This window comes from Periplaneta americana, chromosome 4, assembly GCF_040183065.1.
Source record: "Periplaneta americana isolate PAMFEO1 chromosome 4, P.americana_PAMFEO1_priV1, whole genome shotgun sequence".
Lineage (NCBI taxonomy): Eukaryota > Metazoa > Arthropoda > Insecta > Blattodea > Blattidae > Periplaneta > Periplaneta americana.
In genome coordinates, this window is record NC_091120.1 from 164,554,030 (window position 1) to 164,574,713 (window position 20,684).

General features: G+C 35.8%; 2 protein-coding genes across 2 annotated transcripts in view; one reads left to right on the top strand and one right to left on the bottom strand.

Moving 5' to 3' along the window:
- Positions 1 to 15,364, bottom strand: part of LOC138698391 (periodic tryptophan protein 2 homolog) — a 77,665-nt gene extending 62,301 nt beyond the window's left edge. The window contains exons 1-4 of the mRNA XM_069824263.1: positions 15,177 to 15,364; positions 14,832 to 14,944; positions 4,821 to 4,915; positions 1,134 to 1,262 (exon numbers count right to left, since the gene is read on the bottom strand). Coding sequence (XP_069680364.1) covers positions 1,134 to 1,262; positions 4,821 to 4,915; positions 14,832 to 14,944; positions 15,177 to 15,194 — 355 coding nt within the window. The 5' untranslated portion in view covers positions 15,195 to 15,364. The remainder of the gene's footprint in view (positions 1 to 1,133; positions 1,263 to 4,820; positions 4,916 to 14,831; positions 14,945 to 15,176) is intronic.
- Positions 15,365 to 15,829: 465 nt separating this feature from the next.
- Positions 15,830 to 20,468, top strand: LOC138698392 (V-type proton ATPase 16 kDa proteolipid subunit c). The gene is made up of 3 exons (XM_069824264.1): positions 15,830 to 16,136; positions 16,904 to 17,093; positions 18,331 to 20,468. Exons 1-3 carry the CDS (start codon positions 16,058 to 16,060, stop codon positions 18,533 to 18,535), a joined length of 474 nt encoding a protein of 157 aa, XP_069680365.1. The 5' UTR covers positions 15,830 to 16,057; the 3' UTR covers positions 18,536 to 20,468.
- The last annotated feature ends 216 nt before the right edge of the window (positions 20,469 to 20,684 follow it).

Here is a 20,684-nt window from a genome sequence, read left to right on the forward strand (position 1 = left end):
AGGACGAAGCATATAGCAAAGGACATTTTCCATTCTCATTGAGACTTGTACCAGTATACAATCTCAACTGAGCATTCTACATTGAAAATTTAAGCACATTAGATTCAAAACTACATATTTCTGATAACTTTCCCCTTTTTCCATTTTTCACTATCTGCACTAATAACGGAGTTTTTCTATTTCGTCGGACTTTTGAATCACCTTGTATATTCTCCCTTTTTGTGAAATATAGAGAGGACAAATCTTGAATATGCAGTACGCAATATGCTGATACAACAGTTTTTATTTTAACAAGAGTTAGAAAATTTAAGTGGATGTTTGTCAAACATAATCTAATGAATGTTCGCGTAGGCTTCCGCGGCTGGTGTACATGGTGTGTGGATAAGCTTCAGGGCTTCTACCACGTTGTCTTGGTGTTGGTGGCTGACATTTCGACCGCTGTGTTGTGGTCATCTTCAGAGCAGTTGTTGGATAAGGAAATAGTCTGCGAGCTGGTATATATATATATATATATATATATATATATATATATATATATATATATATATGTATATATATATATGTATATATAGTAGTCTCAATGGGGGGAGTACTTGCGGTGATAGGTCGTAGGTTCTCCTTCTGGCATCTGATTGGTCCTACGTTGTCCAATCTGGTTGAGGTCTGTATGAAGGGGAGTATTCATATTAAATACTGGCCCACATAAGGTCCCTTCATACAGACCTCAACCGGATTGGACAACGTAGGACCAATCAGATGCCAGAAGGAGAACCTACAACCTAATATATATATATATATATACCAGCTCGCAGACTATTTCCTTATCCAACAACTGCTCTGAAGATGACCACAACACAGAGGTCGAAACGTCAGCCACCAACACCAAGACAACGCGGTAGAAGCCCTGAAGCTTATCCACACACCATAATCTAATGAATGTTTTCGGAGACATTTTCGTTTTCACCGCTGATATGTATTTAAAAAAGCTTAATAGCTAATATTTAAAATGCAATTATTGAACTACATGTTTTGTAACTGCCATACTAAGATTACAGATTTTCAAATTTATAATTTCACCTAGTAACTCTTGGTCAATATGGAATAAAATGAAATCATATTCTACATTTACTTACCATTGCTATCCTTACATGCAGCAAAATGTTTTCCATCTGGGCTGAATCTTATACAGGCCACAGGCCTCCTAAAACGGTATTTGTGAATAACTCTACGGCTCACCATGCTGATCATGTGGGCCTCGCCCTCTGGAACATTGAAGAGACGACGCACAATACAGAAATCAGTTAATTTTTAAATATCCCTTCTAGAAGACATTCAGAGTCAGCAATATGATAACTGGGCAATCAGGCAGAACCAAAAACACGGGAGAGACAAAATCTTAATGAAAAGGAAACTGTAATATTATCACGAGTAATACCACGAGTGAAATTATCTGAAAAGATGAATTGACGAGCGACTTTTTTTTTTTTTTTTTTACTTTCTCTATGAGACTGGGAGGGGGAACATCCCTGTGCACCGTGACATGAGGTCTATTGTACGCCCCTGGGATGAGTTGCGAGCCCATTGACCACACCCACACCGAACTGACCTAAACCTCAACACCCTAATGACCAGTCCCACCATCCTTCTAAGTCCATGTACCATTTCCCCCTCAAACAGTCTGGAGTGTACACCAACCCTCCTGTCAGGCCAATGATCTGAAGTGTAGGCCACCCCTCCCGATGGGAGGGGAGTGACAAGCAACATTTGCTAAGACTATTTCGTGAATAGAATATTCAATAAATAGTGTTTATAAAATAAAAATAATAACAATTTTATTCAATGGGGATTGAATATAAATTACAAGAAATAGGATATCTGTCTAATTTTGTAGACAGGAGGCTAAGAGCTAGAAACTTAAAAATAAGAAATTAAACTTGTCGATAAATTTTAATATTTGGAATCAATTTCAAAAGCTGATAGGAAGAGTGTAGCTGCAATTTAGAAAAGAATAAGTGAAGAAAGGAATATATTTGGTATGTTGAACTCAGTTCGTTGTAGTAGGAATATTTCAAAACACAAAAATCTTCATTTATAAGTAATTGATACAAAGTGTTCTGTTATATGGGGCAGAGTTTTGGATATGCTTGCACTTGAATGAGGGGAACAACCTAAGTCCCCAAATCTACCATTGTGACGTGATGAAACATCTTCTAATTTCCCCTCACTCAAGTGAGTTGTGCAAGCGTGACATAGTCAGTAGTAAAAAGTAGAGCATCCCCCTCTTGGCCTGTTCCTCACTATACTCATACTAACTTCATGGATGACTGTAGTGAGAGACATTTTGTAACCGCTCAGTGGCACAACAGGTCACTTTTGGACATCTGTGGTCTTGGACATTAGACAGGATACACGAAAACAAATTACTGTCTACTGAAATGGACTTCTGGCACAAAGCAGCAAGAAAATCAAGAAGAGAAAAATTAAAAAATCAAAGAATTAAGGCCCGCTCCCACTTAGCAGAATCGAATCTAAACAAAAAGTCTGCTGCTGCTCACATCTAATGGAATCGAACGGAACCGTAAAAGAGGATAAATCTGCGCAAAATTTATTAATTTTTCTTCGTCCATATTAAACTGTGATTTTTTGTATACATATTATTTCAGCAATAACTTTCAATAATAAACAAATTAAGCTGCCAAGAATGGATGTTGTTCATTTGTTTTTTTACGAAGGCTTCACAAGAACTTACGATCGTACCCAAAACAAAAAATTCTGTTCCGGAAGTGGAATAAATATTCTAGCTCCTGAATTCTGCTCCTGATTCGATTTGACGCAAAGCTTTCTGCTATCTTCCATTTAAATACACTGTGAAGAGAAATTCTGTTCGATTCAATTCCGTCAAGAGGCAGCAGGCCTTTAGAGAAATTATGGAGGTAGAAAAGACTGTTACTGAAGTAATTGAAGAAATAAGATTAAAATGGTTTGGACATGTGAAGAGGATGCAAAACTGAGACTACAGAAGATGATGCTGGAGTGGACTATGGAGGAAAGAAGAAAAAGAGGAAAATCAAGAGAAAAAGGGATGGATGGCATCAGAAGGAGTATGACTAGAAGAGATCTTATTGAAGATGTTGAGGATAGAGATTTATGGAGGAGCAAAATTTCTTTGGGTGAAGGATAACTACTATACTGTAGAAAAATACTATTACAGTGAAACCTGTTCAAATCGGAACCTGAATAATCCGGAATCCTGTCTATTTCGGAACAATTTATTGGTCCCGGCGAAATTTGTATGTATTATGTGTAATTTTTCCCGAATAAAACGGAAACTGTCCAACACGGAAACGGAAACTCTCTGCTACTGTTCAAAACGGAAACAATATTTTGGACACAATATATTTTGTAACTATATTTTGAAACACCGTGTAATTCCAAGGAATATACGAAATATGTAGGTCACTATGATAAAAACAAGTTTTCTTTGCAAAATTCTAGAGGATACGAGGGTGTGTTGGCCTGTCGGTCATAAATTTTGTTACCCTGTTGACTAAGCAGACGAGTCCCTTCAAAGATTTTCAATGCTTCATACCCGTATACTGTCGTAGCTAAACAGAACGCAAGTGTAGTGATTTCCAGAAAAAAAAAAAAAAAAAAAAAAAAAGAGCATAAAATGTGGCATTAACATTAAGTGATGAAGTAAAAGTTATCAAGATAAAGGAAAATTAGAAACAAAGTCTGTATGAAATAATATTGAAGTAGAGTTGTGGAAAACGCAGGTGTGACACTTAAAAAAATAAAGATCATAATGAGTGGGTGGTGTTCAGCCAATATTGGTGACATAAAAGGAGCCAGAAAGCAACTGTTTATGTGAAAATAAATGAACTGTTGTGGGAGTGGGTTCTTCATGACCTTTCAAAGAACAAGCCAATTTCTGGATCTATCCTGCAAAGCAAGCTATTGAACTGGGAAAGAAATTACATAAACCAGACTTCAAGGCTTCTAATAGATGGCTCCTAGTCCAATTAATTAATAATGTGCAGTGATATGCAGTACAGTATTAGAGTATAGTGTTAGATATTAAATAGAATGAGATTAGTAAACTTTAGTAATGCTTAATGACTAATGAACGAGTTACGATAATATTTATACAGAAAATGAGATTTTAATCAAGAAGATTCTCAATGTAAAAAGAGACACAAAGCTGATTTAATATGATGAGTGTTAAATGGAATATTTTGTACTTCTTGCAGTTTGCGGTATGCCATTTTGTTTTTCATGTATATGAATGACAAAATATTCCATTTTAATGTCACACCTGAATAATACGGAGACCTGTCCACAACGGAAAAAAAAATTAGGACCATGTCACTTCCGTCTTGAGCAGGTTTCACTGTAAAACAAAGTTACTCAATTACTGCTTTTATTAGGTTATGTGGAATTGATATGTGACTTAAACCTTTCAACCTAACTTAAGACACAATTAGTTGAACAGCTAGAACGTTAACTTTTTTCACACTGGTAACTCAGGTTCGAATCCTGGTGGATCGAAGTGGAATTTGTAGTGGACAAAGTAGGTCCTTGGTGATAGGCTTTCACAAGGTACTCCCATTTCGTCTATCGACATTACATCATTTTTTCATGAATTATCATCATGAAGTGCTAAATACCTCACCTCACAGTGCCTACAGATTTGCACATCACTTACAGATGGGGGTGAATGATGTAAAGTCAAGTACCGCTACTGGTAAAAAAAATCAGATTGTATTTCTATTTCACAAGCTTCCATTGTAAAAATTAAATCTGTTTAATTGAAGTCTTACCTTCGTTAACTGCTAAAAGTGTGCATCCATTTGGTGACAAGTCAAGAGTTGTATAATTGAATCTCGATTCAACCGGCAGGGTTGAAGATTTGTTACTGCAAAAATAACAAGACAAAATTAGTTATGATTATGCTCCTTTTAAGTGCACCATTAGCCTAACTGGTAAAGTATATGCTTTCATGTTGAAGATCAACAAATTCCAGCAAGTCCAAGTGGAATTTATACTCGGCAAAACAGTGTTCAACAAGTTTTATCATAATGCTCTTGTTTGCACTGCCATCAATCCATTATTTATTACCATACATTAGGACAGGGATGTCAAAGTGGTGGCCCATGATTTTTTCTTTTGCAGCCCATTCCATCTACACGGATGTGTCTTTCCAAGCCATTCAAAAAAAGAAAGGTTCGTAGTGAAAAGAAAGAGTTCCAGGAAAGATGGGAACGTACCCACTTTTGTACAGAGGTTAGAGGTAATATTGTGTGTATTATTTGCAATGAATTTATGATACAATTCACAATTCGAGGGTAAATTAAAAGAAAAGCTGAAGGAAATCAAGAACAACTTCAAAGGCAGTGAATTTACAAAAATTAACCACAGCAGAGAAAACTAGTAATGAATTCATCTGTCTGTTTACTGGTGAAACATATCAAAATTTCCAGTGAAAGCTTTTCAGTTAAGGAATGCATGATAAAAACAGTTGAAAATGTCTGTTCTGAAAATGTGAAAGCATTCAAAGAAATTCTTTGTCACGAAATATAGTTGTTGAAGGGATAACAAAGATAGCAGACGACTTGCAAAAACTACAGAAAGCATCCTTAATACAGTAAAACCTCGATAAGACACGCCTGCTTATTACGCTATCCCGTGTAATATGCTTTTTTTGTCCGGTCCATGCACATTTCATATATAACGCCTTTATAAAATACCCCATTTGTTGTGCTCAAGACCCGCGTAATACGCTATTTTTCTGGAATATTTTCGATGTAATTTTCAGCAATGTGCTGTAACAGCAATGAAACATTTTGACCAATGAACTTACTGGTGCCATTAACCTGAAAAGTATTGGTATTCGACCCGTTACCTGCACATTTAAACCTTCATACTTCAAACCTTAGTATACCCCAGCATCTTGCTACGCTCCCTTATTCGACTCCTTACCTGCGTGGTTAAAGCCTACATACAGTTACAATACCTCACCCTCTTGCTAACCCTCTCTCTCAAACAACATTCCTCACTCGGCTGTAATAAAATTCTGGAAATTTTTGCTGCGCAGTTTGTTGTCCTTTTGTGTATTGAAGTGTCTGTGAATGTGATTATACAATGAGTGTTAAACGAAAAGCCCTTTCTGTGTCGGGAAAATTGTAAATCTTACGAAAGTACGATGAGAACAGTACTCTTACTCAGAAACAACTCTGTGATGCACTAGGAATCCCATCGTCAACATTAAGAACGATAATAAAAATCGCGACTCAATCACTACAGCTGCGACGTAGGGAGGATGTAATCGCAGAAACTGAAGAGTGGTAAACATGAGGACTTGGAGAACACGCAATGGCAAACAATTATAAATGACTTTTTTTTTCGAAAGAATTAAGTACAGTACATAATGTAAATGTCTTTGACGTAGAGTACAATAATTACATAATGGAGTAATACTGTATTACCTTTCATGAATCATGTATTTCAATAAAGAAAAATGCTAATAGATAGTGTATATGAGTCAAAATTAGTATACCCGCCTAATATGTGGTCCCGGTTAATACGCGTTTTACACCCGGTCCCTTGAAAAGAGTCTTATCGGGGTTTTACTGTATTTCAATGCTTTACAATTGCATTCAATAAAAGTAGTAGCATTCAACTTGTGGTGCAAATTGCAATATTTCTTCCAGTCTGCGATAACAATTTGCAGTGGCGGCTCGTGAACATGTGGATTGGGAGAGCTGCAGTAGATTTCGGTACTACAAATTTCACTTCTTGATACCATTACTAATAAGTAGGCCTATAGGACAAAAATAAATGCACTACATGTCGAAAAACCAAAACTTCCTGACTTAGTTGGGAGATGTCTGTGGGACCATTTGCTAATCCCTAAGAAAAACTAATACCATCGATTTCAGTCTGAATTTCAGATCGGCAGATACTCAACTTACAATCTACCAGTTCATTCTGAATTGTCTTAGAATAACCTTAAACAGTGGCATGTTCCAAATGATTTTTGAGAGGCTCGTTTAGATTACTCACGAACTGTAGCAACCCACGAATCACATCAAGGTTCTTCGAATCGTTTTTTCATCATGTCCCCTAAGGGGAAGTTCATATCGGCCACAAAATTTGATACAATCAATATTTTTTTAAAAATAATTTCACGATTTTTTCTCACTTCTTGATTATGTTTGAGTATGTTTGTTCTGTTCATTTCACTTAATTGCACAGCAGTATGAGTTGCGTAACATAGCCAATGAAACAACATTTTTCAGGTGAGACTGCGAAGATTCGTGCATTTTGCTTTTTAGGGGCAAATGTTCTAAATCTGTCACACCACTCCTAGTCCTTGCAGCAGTCCACACCTGTGGAGTAACGGTCAGCGCGTCTGGCTGCGAAACCAGGTGGCCCGGGTTCGAATCCCGGTCGGGGCAAGTTACCTGGTTGAGGTTTTTTCCGGGGTTTTCCCTCAACCCAATACGAGCAAATGCTGGGTAACTTTCGGTGCTGGACCCTGGACTCATTTCACCGGCATTATCACCTTCATATCATTCAGACGCTAAATAACCTAGATGTTGATACAGCGTCGTAAAATAACCCAATAAAAAAAATCCATGCAGCATTACCATCAAAGAGGAGGCAAGGAAAACAAAATATAGATTTTTTTTGTTCACATCCACGTAACCACAAATGCTTAGCGTAAATTTCATTCTTATACTTCCTTACATATATGCACTATTTCGGCTGGATGAAGCTTAAGTAAGATTTAAGTCGGGTAATGGACGACCCTTTAATTTCACTTCATTACATCAATATTCTCCGGAAGGGAAAGTTGAGAAAAATAAAATTAATATTCTGTAATTCACACACACACTCATGCTTGCAAATTTGCACTGGTTAAGTTATGGTATTAAGACGTCACACCAAAGCAATACTCAGATATACTGATGGTCAACAATTTTCTAAAACTGGAAAAGAAGTCTCTTTCGTATTTTACGTGTTATATCAAAAGGATTCTACTCGTGCAATCATTTTGAGTTAAGGCAAATATTAGGTTCTGCTGGAGGTTGGATATATACGTAATAATAAGGCAAAAGAGAACATTAATTTCGTTATATTAACTTGATAAGATTCTACAACAATAAGTATGTGAAAAGAAAAGAAAAATTTTGTCATTAAGTTTAAAGGGAATAGAGAATCCATTTGACGCAGCATTACAATAGCGGTGTGGGAGGAGAGGAAAGATCCCTTGTAGCCTAGCTCTGCAAGCCACTGCAGCGAGATATGGGTTTTAAACAGTGGCAGTTTCCCTCTGCTTCCCTTCACCTCTCTAACTCCTGACCATGCAAGACACACTCTCTATGAGCTGACCACCCTGCAGATCCCAGGACGACTTTGAATGCAGTGTCAATCCCAATACAGTCGACACGCAAAAAGATTATGCATAAGATAATAGTACATATTCCCGGTCAGATGAAATATAAAGCAATTTACCAATAAAAGCTGTAACAATTCTTCTACAAATTAAAATAAATATTATTTTTATTTTCCTGTCCAAGCAGGGAGTGCTGCAGCTCCGCAGCTCTTATGGACGAGCCGCCCCTAACAATTTGTAAGTATCCCCGAGGACTTTTTAGAATTCATTCACATCCATGTAACTACTACTACTTCTGTTATGTGCTAAAATTGAGTCATATCCTATATATGTCGCCTCCAATACTCTCTATCTCTAGCTTTTGTTTTCCATGCTCGTATCCCCACAAGTCTGTAGGCATTCTGTCTGACTTCATCCTTCCATCTCTTCTTAGGTTTTTCAAAGTTTCTTTTACTATAAATTTGTTGAGATAGGACTTTCCTCGGGATCCTCTCTTCTTTCATTCTTATAATATGTCCTGTCCACTGCAGTCGTCTTTATTGGGTTATTTTATGACGCTGTATCAACATCTAGGTTATTTTAGTGTCTGAATGATATGAAAGTGATAATGCCGGTGAAATGAGTCCGGGGTCCAGCACCGAAAGTTACCCAGCATTTGCTCGTATCGGGTTGAGGAAAAACCCTGGAAAAAAACCTCAACCAGGTAACTTGCCCCGACCGGGATTCGAACCCGTGCCACCTGGTTTCGCAGCCAGACATGCTGACCGTTACTCCACAGTCGTCTTAATTTAATAAATTTGGAAACTTTAACATCTTCATATAAATTATGTATCTCTGTATTATACCTTACCCTCCATCCCCTCTCATCCTGAGCCAGGCCATAACTCCGTCTTAAGATCTTCCTCTCGAAGCTGTCCCAACATTTCCACCATTTTACAGGACATAGTACAAGTTTCACATCCATAGCACAATACTGATCTGACTGTTTTATGGATCCTTAACTTGTTATTCCTATGAATTTTTCTTGACCAAACAGATGATGTTGGCCATTTATATCCTTTCTTGGATTTCAACTGATTCATCATTTTCTTTTGTTTACGATCAAGCCCAAATATTTAAAGTTTTCTGGTCTTTCTATATCTGTATTATTTAATTTAAGTACTTTATCATGTATTCTGATTCTTGGTTTGTACTACTATTTTAGTTTTATTCGTGTTTACACCTCCTTAGCTATCTCCTCTAGATCTGTGTATACTGTTCCCACTGTCTTTTTGAATCTTTCCAACATACAATACTGATGTCATCAGCATACCTTACTAACTAGCCTTTAAAGCTTGGGCTAGTCTTCAGCATAAAGGAAAAAGAGTATCAGTTTTTCAAGATGAACCAAAAGTAAATTCTTGGATGAGTGACAGAAAAGGATTATCGTCATCAGAATGGACCACTGCCATTAAAATGTCATGCAATACTGCAGCAGTAAGATCAGTACCTGGGCGAACGACTTCATGAGTGTAGAACTCCAGGATGTGAGGCGACTGAGACTCTTGGTCATGTGCTAGGATTATGTAAAGGAGATTTATTGCGCAATGTACGTCATCATAGTGTTCGCTCTTATATTGCCTCACATTTAAGGAAAAATAAAAAATCTTGAAGTACATGTAGAAGTACATTGTATATCTGAGGATGGCAGTAACAGACAAGCGGATATAGTTGCTCTTAATAGACAGATGAAAAAGGTCCAACTGTACAGTTCGAAAAGGATGTATCTCAAGCCTTAGCGATTGATAAAAAAAAACAAGTCATTTACCGCCCATGTGTTCCTCACTTGAGTGAGAGGTATAATGCAATTGATTACACATGGGAGGTGAGGTGCCCACGGATCGGCATATAAAAATAGGGGAGACTGTTGTACCTTTAGCATAGTGTACCTTTGAACATTTTTTGTTTTTTATTTTTTGCTAATACCTAGAGGACTCAAACTGAAGTAGATTGTAGGGAAAGCCACTAAGTAGATCTGGTCGTAGTTTTGGTTTGATTTATTGCAAAATGTGAGTTCTGTGAACGAAAGAATCTTTTTTAGTACCAAAAGTAAACATTTCGTTCACTGATATATGTTATCTAACATAAAACCCGATTGTATATGTTACCATTCATTAAGTACAATGTGTTCCGTATCATCTGGTGAGTAATAACATATTTTAATTTTCATGATTTATTCGATTCTCTAGTTTTGGGAGCCATATTTGCTTAAACGTGCACCCTCTTATACATTTGAACACAGAACATCTTGTACCATGGAACATGTTCCAAGGTACATAATACTATTGCTTTTTGTCTTTATTTTAAGATCATGTCACAAAGTAAGTCCGGAATTATGAGGTCCCTAATTGATCCGGATGCCTTGAAGAAAGCTGTTGAAGCAATTCTTGTACCTCCAGGAAATAAAATCTAAATCAGAGAAGACTGCTATGGTTTATGATTGCAAATACATTTTAAATATGATTGTCAGTTCTTACAACTATATTCCCACCTATAATACAAGTGTTCCAACTTACAAGAGGGTATGTTCTAAGGTACATGAACCTGTTGTACCTTTGAACATATTACATTTTATTTTTTCCATCCTTAATAGATGTGTAGAACAGGAAAATATATACACGAAGTTGTAAAGGAATCTTCAATAATTATTTAAAGTATTTTTTAATTTAAAAAATATCATTTCCCAAAACTAAAAAAAAAATAAAATGTGAAAAGTGTTTAAAGGTACAACAGTCTCCCCTACTACTGACATTTTAACACAATATGATATGACATCCCAAGATATTAAAAATATTTGTTTAAATATCTTACAGAAATCCATAGATATTTTACATAAACCATTTACATAATGTTTAATTTTTAAACTTACTAAATTGCATATTGTACTATGATTGCTACCTATTGTATTGATTTTTTTCTCTATTCCATATATGCATTTTTTTAATTGTTTTCCGGACCTATATGGTCATCTGTTATGACAGGCAGATAATAATGGTTGAATCCACTGACACCTATAATTTCTTCATGATATATCAGATTAAGAAAGATTGGGGCCAGCTCATCTCCTTGCTATAATCAATTCTTTATTTGCAGCTGGTCTGTCAACTCTGATTGTATTTTTACTTGTGCTATGGTGTTAATCACGTTGCTTTAATTAGTTGTATTAATTTTACCAGTATGCTAGAAGTAAAACTGAATGAGGAGTATCCAGACAAACAATAAGTGCAATCTTTCCACTACATTATTCACCAACAGGTTCTCTGTCCACACATGTGGAGTAATGGTTAGCGTGTCTGGCCGCAAAACCAGGTAGTCTGGGTTCGAATCCCGGTTGGGGCAAGTTACCTGGTTGAGGTTTTTTCTGGGGTTTTCCAAGAACCCAATATGAGCAAATATCGGTGCTGGACCCTGGACTCATTTCACTGGCATTATCACCTTCATCTCATTCAGATGCTAAATAACCTAAGATGTTCATACAGCATTGTAAAATAATCTATTAAAAAAAATCAACAGGTTCTGTGTTCGAAAATACAGAAAATGGACTGTGTGCTCAAGGCAGTCCAAAACCGTGAACTTAATCCAGTACGGAGCACTTCAAAATCACAGCTTGTTCTTCTTATTCTTCTCCAGAACTTGAAAATTAAATTTGAAAGCCTGTTGTTCTACACAGAAGTTTTATTTACTTTTGGAAGAAACAATACTGTTCCAAAAAATGAAAAGTTATTATGTAGCCTATCACTTCTAAAAGATCAGTTATGGGTACAAGATCTGGCCTTTCTACTAGATATTGCAAGTCACCCAAGAGATCTAGAGTATTAAACTAATGGGAGAGATCAGATGACAACACAAACACAAGATATAGTTATTACATAGTTTTCAGAAAAGTTCGATTCGTGGGGGAAAATAATTTAAAGAAACATAATCTCGCTACTCTTCTAGGCTTACATGTAAACAGTTATACATTCTCAAAATACTGTGACAGAATAGAAAGATCAAAATAAATTGTCAAATATGCATTGCAATTTGCAAGCAATGATCATAAATTGAATACTAGTAGAAAATGAATGGTAATTTTCAAGAATATGAACAATAAATTGTCTAGTTCTACCAAATCCGCAAATAGTGTATTTATTTACTTTGTCGATTCTGTTCGTATTCACTATTTCTCCACTTCTTCCTATGTGACATCCATCCTACTAGCCTATACTTTAAACTATCCCTCACTCTCCAGAAGTTAGGTTCGCTTAGGTTAGGTTGGGTTGTGTTAGGTTAGGATTGGATAGATTAGAAGTAGCCATGTTATGTTAGTTACTTATACGACACAAACATAATGCACTATGTAAATGATGCAACACTGCAGTATCGATAAAGTAAATAATTACCTAAAATAGCATATCAGATTCAAATAAATTCTTAGAAAAGACGTTTTCTCATAGAAGTTTGAAAAAGGACATTCAATTAAGCCAGAGTTGTTTTCAATCAACTTTCTTTCTGTGTCTTAAAAAGAGTAGCCTATTTAAAAAATGACTGCAGTTAAAGTTCGAATACACCACTATCCATCACATCACAATCACCAATGCTGTGATAGTGATGCACCACGGTTTATGACAAGGTAAGAAAGAGTACAATGAGGGTTTAGCTAAGTGGCAGGCCGAGGTCGGAGACACATAGCCTCGAGATTATCCCAGTGATTTCGTAAGTGCTACGTAATGGTGTATCCTAGCTTAACTTTCACCCAAATGCTATTGAAGAGGCATCTGAAAGTTACAAATATAAATAATAAATTTTGTGCGAGATCGTGCGTATTTGCTTGGTTTCTGCGCAAAACCAACCTGCGGTAAGTCTAAAATTCCACATTCAGTATTCCCAACCGAACACACATAACAATTTCCCTCTTCTTACCGCTTAAGTGACATATTCATTTTATTGCTTTAGGCTTTTAACATATTATTTTTAGAGACGTTCAATATAGTAATAATTATAAATTGGAAACTTACCACTGCAATTTCACCTAAATTCCACTGTTAATTATTGTTTTTAAATATTTGCAAAAATTAAGTAAACTCTACAACTCCACTAAAGTTACTGCATTTCGTGATGCATGTAACATTAAGGAAGCCGTTTGTTTTAAGTTCGCATTTATAGACTGGGGGAAAAAAAAGACGTATATCACGGCCTGCTGGAGTATAGTAAACACAGAAAACATTTTAAAGCAACAATGTTGAAGATAGATATTTTTGTTTTCCAAAATAGCCGTCATTGAACAGAAATCAAGATGGAGATTTCATTGCAACTAATTAGAAATTCCTCTTTCAGGTCTGTAATAAACGATCTTCGCACAAAATAATGTATGATACACGAGCGGTATGTTTTCTTTCAATTCTCGGAAATTAAAAAAGCTCAACTACGTTTCGCTTTTTCAAACTTTTCCTTGAACATGAGAACTTCAACATACCGCTCTTGTAACGCATATTACTATTATCCTGCATTTTATGCTAATATAGGCCTACAGATTATAAACAGGCCAATATAACTTATCGATTATCTAAGATTATTTACATGCAGAAACGTAGTTAGAAGTTTCTGTTCCTTAATCTGGTCGAAGATATTTGACAATTCTAAGCAGATTACATAAACAGGTAACATGAATTGCAATATAAACTATTCAACCTAGGGACTAAAAGTCACATAAATATCACACTGCAATGACAGAATAGGATGGGAAAGCATTTTAATGACAAATGATGTTGCATTTAAAATAACTCCGGTTTTATAATTTCCATTCTTTATATTAGTTCTAAATGTAGAAGTGAAAATAAGCATCTGAAATGTGGATATGAGGTAATTGTGAATTACAGGAACGCCACTTCTGAAGGATGCAATGGAAGGAATGATGAACGGGAGAAGAGTTCGGGACAGAAGAAGATATTAGATGATAGACGACATTAAGATATATGGACCATATTATGAGAAGACAAAGAGGAAGGCAGAAAATAGAAAAGATTGGAAAAAGCTGGGTTTGCAGTGAAAGACCTGTCCTTGGGCAGAACACTGAATGAAGGGTAAATAGGATCTAGTTTACGTACACCAATTTCCTTCCCGCAATATTGTTTCGGGACGAAGGTCGTATTACGACATTGCTTGTGGTATGACCATGGAGCTGAATGGCAACCATTACTGACCGTGAGAAACTTACCCAGAAAAATACAGGTTTCCGCGCACCGGAAAAATTGGAGAACGATCGTCACAAAATATAATGTATCTATACAATACATTTTTTAATTACAAATGGTGTACGTAAACTAGATAATTTCGCAGCAATGAAACGCAACACCATTTGGCTTATTTGTTAATTGAAATCTTCCTACAATACCTAATGATTAATTTGTCTTACTTTTTTAAGTCATATATTGTAATTCTGTTCCCCACAGGACTGATAACCGAATTTCCATCTGGAGTGAACAGCAGATCTCCTTTTCGGTATACAGTGCCCAAAAGGTTGGAAAACTGCGAAAAGAGACATTAAATTACTATTACCATAATGAAATAATTTAAATTCATGTTTCGAAAATAAATACCTACAATAAGTCAAACTGAAAAACATAAATAGCGATTGACGTGGGTTATATCTCTAGCTTTACTTATCACGGTGAAGTTCCAATATCATAAACCGAAAGAATTTGAATAATTTTATTAAACGCAGAAATTACGTGTAAATCGGAAGTGGCATTATACTTGCCTTATAAGCAAACTTCATTGTACCAGTTTATTTTTTTATTTCGAGAAGTACTGCAGACAAACGCAGCAATTATGACGAACACTACATTAAAAACTTTTAACTTAACCTAACCACAAACACCCATCTCCACATTAAACGGATGCACATGGCACATGTGAAACATATTCATACCCAACCTCGTCTAGAGTTGGCTATCCTGTCTCATTGAATATTGGATCCGCGATACACATGCTCATTTGTATAACTTTGAACACTTAATATCTCGATCTACGTGACCACAAATTATAGACTCGCCACAAGAAAATAAGTACAATCGTCAATATTTGATTGTATAATCATTAATTATTAAGTATAAATAAGATAAATTTTAGAAATATAGGTCCAAAAGCAATACGTTCCTATGTAACACAAATATGTTTTTTTAAGCAACTGTACCTACACATTTCAAGAGAAACACAATATTTGAAACTTGAAATAAATGTCAAAGTGTTTTATAATTAATTCTATAAGTGAAACTCATTATTTTATATGCAATATTTATAATTTTAATTTAATCGTTTATTTCAAATTATTAACTCTTATCTATTTTCAATAGCACAGAGCATACAGCTGATCGGCGAAGCCCGACCTCTCTATGACGTCACATGGAACGTTTGAGAGTGATATTTCTATTCGTCTTCTAATCACACAGTAGTCGGTGGTAGCCAATAGGAACTCGACATACAATACAGCTACACCTGAAAATTTCTACTTATCACATGACCCATACCACTGTGTAGGCCATATTTGACAGTGGGCCGCCTAGTTTAGGGGAGTGATTGTATGAAGATTGTTCCATCGGGAAACATTCTAAGGAACCTGTAAATACTCCATAGTTAAAAATGGTGCTTGACGCAGAACATCCCGTATACGGGCCCTTCTTTGGTGTAATGGGTGCCGCGTCGGCGATAGTTTTCAGTGGTGAGTAAAGTACAAAGTATCTATTGATTGGAACATGGAGCTCCACGACGGAACCATTCTTTCCGAAGTGGTAACTAAAATGCATCGTCTTGAGTTATCATTCGTTTTTTATGAAGTTAATAATATCAACAGATATAAACCTCCGTAGTTATTGAAAAGTGGAAAAAAACTAAGTTATTCTTGTGTGAAACCAAGTGATAATGAATCACCTGGTCATCGTTGACGTATAAGATGGAAAACTAACTGTTCCCGGAACGTGCTTCCGTTTTTTTTTTTCTCAGAATGTGTGTAATTGTGGTTAGTGTCAAATTTTAGTGACTTTATCTTTTCTTAATTCAATAATTAAAGATGATGATCTAATAATTCAGTATGTCTGCCAAGGCACCTTCTTTTTTACTTCGGTTATTGACTATTGGCTCCATGACTAATGTAATGTCATACTACCCTAAGGCGGGTGGAATTTCCGTTATTACACAGTAGCAAATTATGAGCAAATTGTTTAAATCTGGAGCCTAGATAATGTAGATGTAGGCCTAAGATATGTAAAATGGAATATACGATTGTTTGAAACATTGGAAAATGCCTTACTCAAGTTCTTGTTACCTAAATGCATCTTAAAGTGAATCGTTGTATTATATTGGTTTTAACTGTAATGTTGCAGATAATTGCACGTTTTTAGCTTTTATGAACTAATTAATACATACTTTAAGAAATGTGTGACAACTTGAGAATAAATTTTCTAATAAATACTTTTTAACCCTTTACAGCCCTCGGTGCAGCATATGGTACAGCAAAGTCTGGTACCGGTATTGCTGCCATGTCGGTGATGCGGCCGGAACTTATAATGAAATCAATCATTCCTGTTGTCATGGCGGGTATTCTTGCCATTTACGGTCTTGTGGTGGCTGTACTGATAGCAGGTTCACTAGAAGAACCAGAAAAGTACACACTTTTCAAGTAAGTGCCCCACCCATCTCATATGGTGGCATACCACTAAAAGCTGAGTTATTTTCTGCTTTAGTTTAAGTTCCGTGTGTCAGTTCAGTGAGTGATTTATTAGAGAAAAAAAACAGGTGCTTTGAAGTGTCGATGGTCGTATTTCAGTGAAATCTTAGAAAGAAATATGTGAATAGTGATGGTGAAGACCAGGTGACTTCGATTTAATGATCAAAGAAATGATGGGAGTGACTCGTACAGGATAAATCCTAAGGCTAGCGTTAGGAAAGTCCAAGAAGAATATGCACTTGTTTTCCACGAATTTTCTTTCTGAACTAAGGCATTAAGTGAAGAGAGATTTACCTGTTTAAGCAAAGAATCTTTCAACGTTACCTAAAAGCAGCTGATTTTTACTTTATATCGGTGTTGTGTAGTGTAATTTTCTACCGAATGCCAATCCGAATGCAGTAACCATGCCGACATTTTAAAACCATAACCTATCTTACCCTACATAGGCTATATTTTCGTACAAAAGTTTATTAAAGGTGTAACTATTGTCCTTGTAATTCTTGATCATTGAAAAGGAAAAACGCTTAGTTCATGGCTTGACAAAGCTATATCGGGTTAAGGAAATCATGCTTTCACTATCAGTGCCTGTAAAACTGGTTTTGAATGTGGGCTTGTGCCAAGATTTACTCCTGTTAGTTTTCGTATGTCTATATTCTTTACTGCAGTGTTACATTTAAATAATTTTCCTTATCGCAATTATGCCTAATCATAGTCTATAATTTGAGCCATTATATTGTAAATAAATACCAGACATTAATGAATTTGGCAATCATGTCTGTATAGGCCTACCGTCGATATATATTTTTTTTCTGTTACAGTCGATCCTATGTCGGGAAGTTACTCGTACATAACAATCGCAAGATTTTTATCTGGTGAACTTCTTTAATACTGCGTTTTTCTATGTACAAAATTTTTCGGTGAATTTTATTTAGTATAATTTTTAAATTGAACCATAAAAGTAGTGACTCGCTTACTTTAAATGGATATAGCGTCACATTTCTAGGTTTCAGATTCGATACATCGATTACTTTAACATATCTCGTGATGCCAATTGCTTTCGTATTCAAAATATTCAACCAATTTTTTTTTCTTAGTTTCTTTTTTTTCACGTGATTTCTGGTTTTGTTCTGTGAAACGTTATTGTAATGTTGGATTGACTGCTTACCACGTTGTTCCTTTTATTTTGCAGGGGATTCGTTCATCTGGGCGCAGGCTTGGCTGTAGGTTTCAGTGGTCTGGCTGCTGGATTCGCCATAGGCATCGTTGGTGATGCCGGTGTGCGAGGCACAGCTCAACAACCGCGTCTATTCGTAGGAATGATTCTGATCCTCATTTTCGCCGAGGTGTTGGGTCTCTACGGGCTCATCGTCGCCATTTACCTATACACCAAATAAACTGTTGAGTTCCCCGTTAAAAGAAAACATGCTCCCATCATTCATGTGTAAAAAAAAAATAATTTGTTGGCGGCGGTCGGAAGTCATCTTAACGTGTTGGATGTGCAGAGACTTAAGGGGAGAAGGGGGTTTTCGTCTCTTAGATCTCACCCAGAGTTGACTTCCAAGGCCAGCATCCTCATTTGTAATATAATTATCATAGCCTAGTTCAATTGGCACTTGAATGGAAAAGTAGCACATTTTTTTTAAAAAACGAAAACTGGATGTTACATACAAGCATATGTTCCCCATTCAAAGGCATGTGTTGGTTGAAAGTTAAAAGGCTGTTGTAGTTAAAACTATTTTTTTTTTTTTTTTTTTTTGTAATACGTATATTGTGTGTGTTAACATATCATGTGTGGATAAGGTGATGTATAATTTTTGACTTCCATCGTTCATCAGATCACGTAATTTTGAATGCTGTTAACATGCACGTCAGCCGTAGACATACATTGTATATTTGAAGTTGTATTTATAGTGCATAACGATTGTAATATTAAATCTTTTTCTCTTTCTGTCATCTTTGTTTTTTTTTTTTGTAACTTTCGAACAACACATCTCTTTCAAAGAACAACAGTATGAACATAGCTTGAATGAATTTGTGTATATTGTATCACATGTCTTGTGTTGTCTGGAATGATGAGATTGCTACAGAATCACCACTCGTGCGCCACACAGAAGGGGGAGGTGACATTGTGTAGTGTCTGCTGTGGTGTATAGCTTTTTGAGTGTGATTGTGGCATCGTATCCTGTGAAAAAAAAATAATTGTAGGTCGATAAATATTAAAATAAATAATTAAAAAAAAAAGAAAAATAAAGACACTTAATAACAAAACTTGGCTGTAGTTAAAAGAAATGCAAGATAGTAAAAAACAAATTAGGTAGTACATTTGTTTCCACTGTGAGATTGTTAAAATAGGGAGGGGGTATACTGGGGGGGGGGGATTTATCGTGTACATTCCATTTGCTGCCACTGCTGATGTCTGTAACATGGAGATTTAGCCGTAACGTTTAGATCAAATGGTTTTCCTTGTGCTTGGACATCGGCTGTAGGCGTAAGTGAAAACTGTTGAGAAGAACTTGGATCGACCAACTGACGAGTTGCAAGAGGTTATTTAAATAAGTCCTGGTTGTTACGTGTGTTGTATATATCTGGCCTATGAACTGTTCGTGTTGATTTTATTCAGCTAATTAACTGGCAAACAGGATTTCTCTTGCTTGCTGGCTAACAAAATGAAAACAATGTTCAGTATTTACATGAAGTCAATAAATAAAAACTATGTTGACCATTTGGTTTGGCTGTAGAATATATATAGTTGGTCAGCATTACTAATTATAAACAAGATTTAAGAATAAAATTTATCTGTTACAATTATTTTGGGTAGATGTTATGTATAAAGACAAGTTGTGTATTTCCCATAAAGTTATGTAAACTCCTGTATGTTAGTGAGCGAAAATGCTCGTTTTTAGCTTTGGCACATAAAAGAGATCTCTCAAATACAGTGTTTCAAACATTAAAAAAAATGAAGAGTAAATATATTCTTGATGTTGGGTTTTTTTGATCTTCCATTATTTACCTAAAGGGGGGGAATTTTTTTAATCGAGATCATAACCAAAAAAAAAAAAATGCTTGACAGGTCATGGCAGTACTGCCAACCTGTTACTATGCCATGGATTATTTCAATGTTAAACAACTCCCTAAACCTTCTGCTATCCACTGTAGTGGTTCGAAGCAAGAAACATCTGTGTGAGTAAATAGTTTAGAGCACATAATGAACTTAAAAAAAACGAAGAACTATCCTTAATGAAAAATGTCTACCTGGTGTATGCATAGCATGTGTCTGTTCTTGATGTATGAGTGAGATTTCGATGCAAATAAAAATGGGAAAATAAAGATTATGTTTGCTGCCATCTTGAACCTAGAAGAGGGTGTAATAATTTCAGGAGTCTATATTTTTTTTTTTCTTTTGACTGATGAAATGTAATGAAAAGATGTACACCTATTTCTGGGTTCTTGGCACATACCTTGTCACTCCTTTTGATGCAGATATCTGCTGAAGATCAGTAAAATATTTGAAAGATTTCCAGTTGCTAAATACTTGTAGCTGTG